Here is a 9,366-nt window from a genome sequence, read left to right as displayed (position 1 = left end):
CCTGCAGTGCTAAAGAAGCAGTTAAATCTAAAGCCAAATACCCTTATTCCCTCACCACCTTCCCACCCCTGACCCCTCAAAAAGACCCCATGCACATTGCTGGCCACTATCATTATGAACTTTCTACAAATAAGAGATTGATCAGAAAAGAGAGGAAAGTGAGCTGTGGGGAAGGGCTATGGGGGCAACAGGTCATTTCCTTTCCCCCTATTAAAATAGAGCACCTGTACACTGCAATTCCAACCACAGTCTGGGTATAATGTCCACATGCACAGGATTAAAGCTAAAAACCTTTTGTCGTCTGAAGAATTAAAAAGTCCAAATGAAGTGAGTTTTTCTTTTATATATATCTATATATATATCTATATCTATATACACATGTTCTGGTGTCCTTGGTTCAAACATTTACATAGGTAGGGATTTCTTTTGTGCTTTGAGCCTCAGCAGCTATGGACATACTTCCTGTGGCAAAGAACAAGAAAAACAAAAGCAAGAGTTAGCTGAATAACACAAGTGTTTCCAGAGAATGAAAGATTTTACGGCGTCTCGCCATTTGGTGTGAGGGTTTATTTGGTCCAGCCTGACATCATCTGCCCCGAAATGTTCTCTTGCCACTTAAGAAGGTTGAATGGAACGTCTTGTTCTTCTTTCTACAAAGATGATTCACCCACGTTGAAAAGAAGTGATGGAGGGAAGGGAAGGGAAGGGAGGATGCGGGAAACTGTTTCTACGAGATAATGTAGAGCACTGACTCATGTACTGGCATCTGATATGAAAAGGTGTCGGAGACTTGACAACCCACTGTATGATTTGCCTTTGCAAAAGAAGGGTTTGCTGTGACAAGTAGCTACTGTGCTCTAGGCTATGGAGGCGTGCGTGGGACCCAACGCCCCCAGCCTTTGGATTTCCTAAAGGCACAGGGCACGAATGTTAGTCTCTGCTTGCAGAGGGGAAAAAACTGCTTCAAAACAAACCCCACACCGACAAGAAACATCCCACTGTGTCTATTGCTTGGTTTCCCTGAAGGAAAATGCCCCGAAAAAAAATCCTGAACTCCAGAAAGACCTGGAGTTATCACACAGGACAAGTAAGGGTGAAAATGAGATTCGCAAGGGGCGCCACCCTGCATTAGGCACCCATGCTCCCTATATGCTTGAGGAGACAGATGCCTAAGAATGGGCTTCACAAAAGCCAGCGCCCGCTGAGCCTCCCAAGCTAGCCAATAAGAAATGCTGAGGAGAGGGGTGTGACCTAAACTTGCCCTTCAAGGGGACTTGTGCATCTAATTCAAGGCCGGACGGAGGCACCAATCGCAGCCATGAGCCCTCTCCTGGAGTTAGGTGCCTATGGCAGATTCGTCCTTTTTCAAGAAAAACCGAGGAGGCTCTGCCCCCGTAGGAGCTCTAGCCCAGTGATTAGGATGTGGGAGAGTCAGGTTTAGTTTCCCCCCTTCTGCCTGATGTGGAGCTGGGGTCTCCCACCTCTCTGGAGAGCACCCTCGCCCTCTGGAGATGGGGGTATTCTGGGGAAAGGTGCTCTCAGTCTCTCCTGCTGGAGCTGTCTGGGGCTAGAGCATTGTGGTGGAAGACCCAGGTTCAAATGGGAGGGATGGGAGGAACTGAACACGAGTCACTCACATGAGGGCTGCTCTAACCACTAGGCTAAACGTTATGGGGGAAGGGTTGCACCACCACCTCCTCCAGCCATTTTGTGTGGGTTTAGGCATGCTCAGAGCACATCTACTGGATTGGGCCTCAAAGGCAAGACAGGCGGGGAAACGCCGTGCCTGCGAATCCTGCTGGGGCTGAGGAGTGAGTTAGCCTCTGAGCTGTGTCAGGACTTTGGCCACAGAGAATGAGGTGCCTGAGAGACTTTTAATGGCAGACACGTAGGTGCTTTAGGAGCCCGCTGGGCTAGGCAGCAGTTGAGCGCAGTAGCTTTGTGAATGCCCGTGGCAGTTGGGTGGCCACTGCTGCTTTCCCAGCATACCAGACATTCCAGCACTTCATAATGTGGGCTCTTCAAAAGGGCATCCCCCGTCCGATACCGGCCAAAACCACGTCCGGTTTTATCTCATTTTATCCGGTTGTTTGGGGGGAACAAACTAAGAAGAGGACAGTCGGTTTAAAACCAGGAGAAAGGGCCTGTCTATACCTAAGTCTCCCTTGTGAATCCCACCCTATGAATCTTTGTGCTTTATGGTCCCCTCACACACAACTCTAAACCTATTCCTGTCACCAGAGTGCTCCAATCTGGCTGGCTTGTTCTTCTCGCTGACAGGATTTTCGGGTGTGTCTCCACCGCAGCTGGGCGGTGAGAGGCCCAGCTGGGTCGACAGCCTTGCTTTCGCTCTGCTCCTGCTAGCGTGCTAAAAATAGCCGTGCGGCTACCGTGCCACTGGAAAGGGCTCAGGCCAGCTGCTCGAATCCAAGTCCACCTGATCCCTTGGGTTTGAGCTCGAGTGGCTAGTGTGAGCTGCTGCCTGTGTCACAGCAAACACGCTGCGATTTCTTAGCATGCTGGCTCGAGCAGGCTGCTGACCCGGGCTGGGAGGCGCACCTCCTGGGGGGTAGTGTAGACATACCTAGAGGGGCTTATTGGGTTGTTTCTTTAGGATCATGTATTAATCCTTCCCCAGTAACCCCACGGACCTCCACAGGGTTCCACAAAGTCTCAGGCAGGGCAATATTTAAAATGCATCTGTGGTGCATTAGTCATACAGCAGCCAACAGCTCAGGCTGGAACTGGGAAAGTACCACCGCAAAATTCTGACTTACGTAAGAGACACAAGCTGCTCTAGCTAGACCTAGTAACGCTGTATGGCTACATCCCCAGCTCACCTGTAGAGGAAACGCATAGTTGGCTTGTTGCTGCCTGTCCTCTTCCTTGATCCGGGGTGGGGGGGATCAAACTGGCCCCCAGCACAAGACAGAGCAGCCTGGGTGCTGCCCTGAATCGAGCCAGTTCCCAGGTCACTCCACTGGCCAGAATAACATTCCCTCTCCCCTTAATCTCTGTGCAGTGGCCCCTATGCGAGGCCTTCTCCAAATGAAGGTTCCCATTCACGAGGGCACTGCTCAGTTGGTGCCTCAGGTCAGTTTTAAATTCCCTTTGGGCCATGGGAGCAGCTGTACTCTGTCTGTTAAAACATAACTCGTCTCTGCTCAAGGCCAGGCAGCTAAAAATGGATGCTCCCCTAAAACTGGGGCCCATTCTCTAGCCCTTAGTCACAAGAGTCATTCTTAGTCATGCAAGGAGTCTCAGGGACCTCAGTGGGTCTACGCCTTAGGCCAAGGATTGCAGGAGTGTCACTTTACAAGCCACATGCAACACTGCTCCAAATATCTGTAGACACCTGTTTCAGCAGAAACTGTCAACCTCACTGATCAAAGGGAAGAGTTCAATTTAAATTCTTCCCACATTCATCTAGGCCCCCAGTTCAGCAAAGTGCTTAAGCATGGCCCTATGTCCTTTTGTCCTCAGTGAGACTTAAGCATGTAAACTAAGCACTTGCATAAGTACTTTGCTGAACAGGAATGGATTTGAGCACATCCTGAGTCATGGCCAGAAATCTTCCCCTTAATGTTGTGAAACAAAGGGGGTATTTTTATAGGTGCTGATTTCTAGTCTTATTCTTATATTCCGTTACCCTGCATTGAAGTTAATAGGGATTGCACCAGAGTAACTGAGAGATGGATAGTCCTATTGTGTTAAATATGGTTCTAACTAAAGCCTGTTTGTACATTCCCAACATCACCAGTCAACCGTCACTGCTGTTTATTCCCCCTCTGAGAGAAGTTTGTGTGAAGGTGAACCCTGCTGGCCAATACAGAGATCCATATTTTGCAGTGCTCCCCAAGAGGCCGGCTGTGGTGGTTTCATGGTTTGGCCGGCAGCTAGGAGTAGCTCATGTGCCGTGGCACCAAACACATCATTTCAGACTGAGCTTTTAAGCTGTACTTATCAAGTCTCTCTCCTGCCCCCGTGTACTGGAAAAAGGGGACCTCTTTTTATGCATTCAATCTAGTGCTTGCCCCAGAATTACACAGGTGCCAGAAACGAGATGACATTTCTCTGACAGCACGTTAGTGATGACACGATTACAGAGTTTTTCGGGAGGAGAGAGGACTACACAGAAAACTACATGGGCAAAGACTCAGGTTGTTAAATTTCTTTTTCATCATAGGGAGGTGAGGGGGAGGAGGAGTTAGCTTGGTGCCTTTTAGAGACGTTAACACAGCAGTGGGAGGGAGAGTGCTCTGGGAGGGGTGGTGGGAAGGTTCAGAATAAGTCTAGCCAATTAGATCTTAGAATCTGACCAGCTGTTGGGTGCTGGAAGTTATTTACCTATGGGCCGGGTATCCAACTTCTCATCTACTAGTTGCTCAGGGCTCATCAGTTCACTTTGAGGGACATTAGGCATGCTTTCCCTTTGACTGACTGGACTGACCATCTCTTGATCTTTCTCATTCTGCATCTGTGCATATACATTAATGCCCGGAATCTTCCTAAAACATTAACAGAAACCATCATTGTCGTGTACGCTATGGATCATGTCTCGTCATACTTTTTAGACCTGAGTCCGTAGACGACAAGAGGGGAGGGAGGGAGAGGGGGAGGTCGTACCTTTTGAACTTGTAAATTACAAAAACGGCTAATCCCACAAACACCACAGATAGCAGCATCAGCATGGCCGAACCACTGTGACTGGGCGTGAGGTCCACCAGGGGAGCTACAAGAGAGGAGATCTTTAGAATATCCACACAACATGGACTGGAAATAACTCTCTAAACAGATACTGTGCATCCACCACCCCTAGCCATGTACCTTTGTAGTGACATCTGTCTAACCATCGCTCCATGGTCTCACTCCAGGGCACATCCCCATCAGGCATAAGGATCACCTCCAAGAGGCAATCAGTTGTTTGAAGTGTAGCTATTCCTACAGCTTCCTATAGAGTTCTGTTCAACCTTGACATACAGACCCACTCTACCAGGCCACTGATTTGTACTGGACACCTGAGTGGTTGGAGAGGGAAGTGCCAGCTGTATTCGATAGGAGTAAAAAATATTGCAACCAAAATAATGCGTTGATCTGATGCTATGTGCTCAGTTGTGTTCGTTATCTGGATGAATCCTGGCTTTCCCACTCTGACAGTGCCTTGGCATCTCTGCTTTGTGATGGTGGTCACTCCTTCCACACCCTATGGTCTAAGAAGTGTGGCGGGAGTGATGTAGGACTCCTTTCCCCATTCCTAACCCCTGCCTTTGTCCCTTTCCCCCTTTGAGTAGCACACTCCTCGTCCTTCTCTCTCTCCACCTTCTATCATCCCCCATGCTGTGAGTTTTCCATGGGATGGAAGCGTATAGGCAGAAGAAAATAAAGGAGCTTACTCTCTGTGCCTCTCCCTCAAGCCTCGTGCAACTCTTGGTAACGCCCCTTGCAGGATGTGTGTGTAAGACAACACACAACAGCCTGACGCTGATGCGATGGCTACCCCAAACATAAATGACAAATTACACCAAATCAGAGAGACGGACACACTCAGTCACTCATACATGCACACACAAACCAGTCACACAGAGCCAGATAAAATACCGAGAAATCTGTGTTTTGGCTGCTATCTAGCTAGGGCTAAGTGAAACATTCTGCTTTGATATTCTGGCTTCAAGAAAGTTACTTTCATGAAGGATAAGCATCATTATTAAATAATACTTGATTATAAACGCGTTTTGTCTTCTGAGCCTGTCTCATTCCTTTGTGGATCTGCAGCTCTAGGTGACGACAAAGTTAAGTTCAGTGTGATGACATGTCTGTGTGATGATGTGTCTCTGACTAGTTAAATTCAGTGTCGCTCAACATTCTTGTTATAATGCTGGGATTAGAGCCAGGTTACCAACAGCCCTTTTACTGCTGGGTACAGAATATTGGTATATTTTACTTTGCCTCATATGTGTGGGTTGTTCTGTTTTGTTTTTGGCTGAGACGTAGGGATGAATGGGCTGCAGCCTGTTGTCCAGAATTACCATAAATTAATCCTGCTCCTGTTTAGGCCTGAGCCACAGGTGCAAAAATGCTGAGCCCTCCAGTGGTCATTATTCATCTGCGTGAGGGAGCAATGTGTGGGCAAGGTTCCTGATCATTCACGCAGCGTGAGGGTTGACAATGCCACGGAGGCTCCAGTACAAACAGGAATGAGCCGCGGCGTGGGCGTACACATACGCCACCAATCAAAGGCATCGTTACAGATTATTTGAAGTACTGCAGACGGGGGACTGGTGTTACAGAGGGCGAGCTGCTGCAGCTGGGGGAGCACCACTTATGGCTACCAGCCTTCAGACCTGGCTCAGGTCACAAGTGTGAGTGATTTGGGTGGTACTGTCCTCACCTCATGGGCATCCAAAAGCCTGCCAGAATTGCCCGTGTGCTATTGCTACAGTGCTGTACATACACCTAACGCCCGATTGATAGATCATGGCCCGACTCTAGGTCGGTCTGAAAGGTCTAAAACAAAATTCAAAACAGGTGGCAGCCTTAATGGCTTGACTGTAGTAAGAACAGTGCACATTTGGATGGACGTCTATTGGGAAAGCTGTGTGGAGAGGATAGGTTTCCTGGGGCCTGCCTGCATGACACCTCCCTGGATCTCTTAGGTTTGAGGTTTTGAATCTGGTGCTAGATTCTCTGAATCAATTCCAGGCTTCCCACCCTTCTCTAACTCTGGCTTTTTCTGATCAACATCTCATCTGGCCACCAGAATTATTTCCCTGCTTCCTTTTCCATCCAGTCAGCAGCATTCACACTGTCCATTTGCTGGATCAGAAAGAAGGCAGTTAAACACAGCCTTTGTTGGTGTCAGGGTTCCCTCCCCACTCTGAACTCTAGGGTATAGATGTGGGAACCAGCATCAAAGACCCCCTAAGCTTATTTCTACCAGCTTAGGTTAAAAACTTCCCCAAGGCACAAATCCTTCCTTGTCCTTGGATGGGTACTGCTGCCACCACCAAGTGAGTTAGACAAAGATTCAGGAAAAGGACCACTTGGGGTTCCTGTTTCCCTAAAATATCCCCCCAAACCCCTTCACCCCCTTTCCTGGGGAGGCTTGAGAATAATCTACCAACCAAATAGGTAAACCAGATGAACACAGACCAGACCCTTGGGTTCTTAGGACACTAAAAACCCCAATCAGAGTCTTAAAAACAGAACTTTATTATAAAGAAAAAAAAAAGTAAAAGAAACACCTCTGTAAAATCAGGATGGAAGGTAACTTTACAGGGTAATCAGATTCAAAACACAGAGGATTCCCCTCTAGGAAAAACTTTAAAGTTACAGAAAACAGGGATAAACCTCCCTCTTAGCACAGGGAAAATTCACAAGCTAAAAACAAAAGATAATCTAACAAACCTTGCCTTATTTACTTACTCTGTTTGCAATATTGAGACTCATTTTAGGATGATTTTAGGAGAAGGAGTTTTTCTGACCTGATGCTTCTCTGCTTCCCCAGAGAACACAAAACAAAGAGCACAAACAAAGCCTCCCCTGTCTACCCCCCCGATTTGAAAGTATCTTCTTTCCCCATTGGTCCTTTTGGTCAGGTGCCAACCAGGTTATTTGAAAAGGAAGACTTGTGGCACCTTAGAGACTAACACATTTATTTGAGCATAAGCTTTCGTGAGCTACAGCTCAAATAAATGTGTTAGTCTCTAAGGTGCCACAAGTCCTCCTTTTCTTTTTGCGAATACAGAATAACACAGCTGCTACTCTGAAACAGGTTATTTGAGCTTCTTAACTCCTTACAGGCAAGGAGAAATTCTAGGCTACCCTTAGCAGTATGGTTATGACAGTTGGTCTTTGGGAAATCCAGTTTCAACCAGTATATGCAAGTCTCCCCAGTGGATGGTACCTCTCTGGAAGTGTTTATAACTGGAGTGATTCCCCTGAATCACCCCACACTGTTCTTAGTTCTGGTGGGGCTGTTAAAACCTTCTTCCCTTCCCCTCCCCCCACCCTGGCGTACAGCGATACATCAACCATTCATACCTTCTTCCCTTCCCCTCCCCACCACCCTGGCATACAGCGATACATCAACCATTCATACACTTAATAAAACACGGTCCCCAGACATACTGCATGCAGTTGCACTAGCTGTCACTAATCACTAATAAAACTTTGGGGTATGATGGATAAATGTAGACTTGTGTGGCACTGTAATGTATGCCCCTTCACCGGAGTTATGAATGCTTACTACAAATATAAAGTATTTCGAGTGTGATGGCTGGTAGATCCCACCATGCTGCTAGCAAGGAACTTACAATAGATTTTGCTACTCAACAATGGGCAAGACTTTGAGGGGGTGAACACTGACCTGCTGATAAATGGGCCACATGGACCAAGACTCGAACCCCAGGCTTCAGCTCAAACTGGACCAAGTTTTGGTTCAGTTTGTGGATCAGTATTTCTGAAATCTGGAAGAAACAGGGAAAAAAGGGTTAGTAAATCATATGTGGTCATGGCTAGAGAGGAAACAGGGCTACCTACAAAGCAGCGGTTTTACATAGAAAAAGTATGTCCAAAGTTCAAGTCAACAGCAATTTACTGTACCTTCTAAAGAAAAAAGATAGAGCAGCTGGGTACAGCTGTCAGGACGGTACAGATATTTATGTACTACTAGTAGCTACTGATACCAACAAGTTACATGAGCAACCTTACTCATAGAGGTAGTCCCATTGACATCAAAGAGACTGCTCACGTGAGTAATAGTACTCATGTAAATACATGTTTGCAGTACCAACCCAAGAATAGCAAATGAGTGCCCTGCAGTATTAGCACAAGCAAAGCTAAGAAAAAGAAAGGCTAAAAGTCAGTGGGTCAAATGTAATGGTCTGTGCTATGCAGGAGGTTAGACTAGAGCTTCATGATAGTCCCTTTTAACCTCAGCATTTATGAATCACCCTGGTGTAACTCTGCTGAAGGCAATGGAGATCCACCAGACAAGGGTTCCTCGCACATCAGGGAACAAGGCAGAGACGAGATACTACTTCAGGATTTGAGCACCACTCTGCTGGCATGGAGCCCATCCATGGAGCCCATCCCATCCATGAGCCCATCAATGCCTGCAGAGCAGGAGAATCAGGCTTTGGCGTCAACTCTATTTGAAGATTGCTTTCCTGAACCACAGCGAGGCAGGTTTTCCTTTTCGTGATGCTCTTGATGATGATTACAGTAACTCTTTTTCTAGAATATACTATTATTGTTTGTATTCCAGTAGTTCCTAAAGGCTCTCAACTGAGATCAGGGCCACATTGTGTTAGGTGCTTTACATACTCATAATAAGTGATCAGACCCTGCCGCAAAAAGTTTACTGTC

General features: G+C 47.1%; 1 protein-coding gene across 1 annotated transcript in view; it reads right to left on the bottom strand.

Moving 5' to 3' along the window:
- Positions 1 to 397: 397 nt before the first annotated feature.
- The window catches only part of SORCS1 (sortilin related VPS10 domain containing receptor 1), a 407,920-nt gene continuing 398,951 nt past the window's right edge, over positions 398 to 9,366 (bottom strand). Inside the window, exons 24-27 of the mRNA XM_077821796.1 lie at positions 8,366 to 8,465; positions 4,627 to 4,732; positions 4,348 to 4,508; positions 398 to 462 (exon numbers count right to left, since the gene is read on the bottom strand). Coding sequence (XP_077677922.1) covers positions 398 to 462; positions 4,348 to 4,508; positions 4,627 to 4,732; positions 8,366 to 8,465 — 432 coding nt within the window. The remainder of the gene's footprint in view (positions 463 to 4,347; positions 4,509 to 4,626; positions 4,733 to 8,365; positions 8,466 to 9,366) is intronic.

This window comes from Eretmochelys imbricata, chromosome 7, assembly GCF_965152235.1.
Source record: "Eretmochelys imbricata isolate rEreImb1 chromosome 7, rEreImb1.hap1, whole genome shotgun sequence".
Taxonomy (NCBI): domain Eukaryota; kingdom Metazoa; phylum Chordata; order Testudines; family Cheloniidae; genus Eretmochelys; species Eretmochelys imbricata.
The sequence above is the reverse complement of the archived record's forward strand: the minus strand, read 5'-3'. Positions and strand labels throughout refer to the sequence as shown.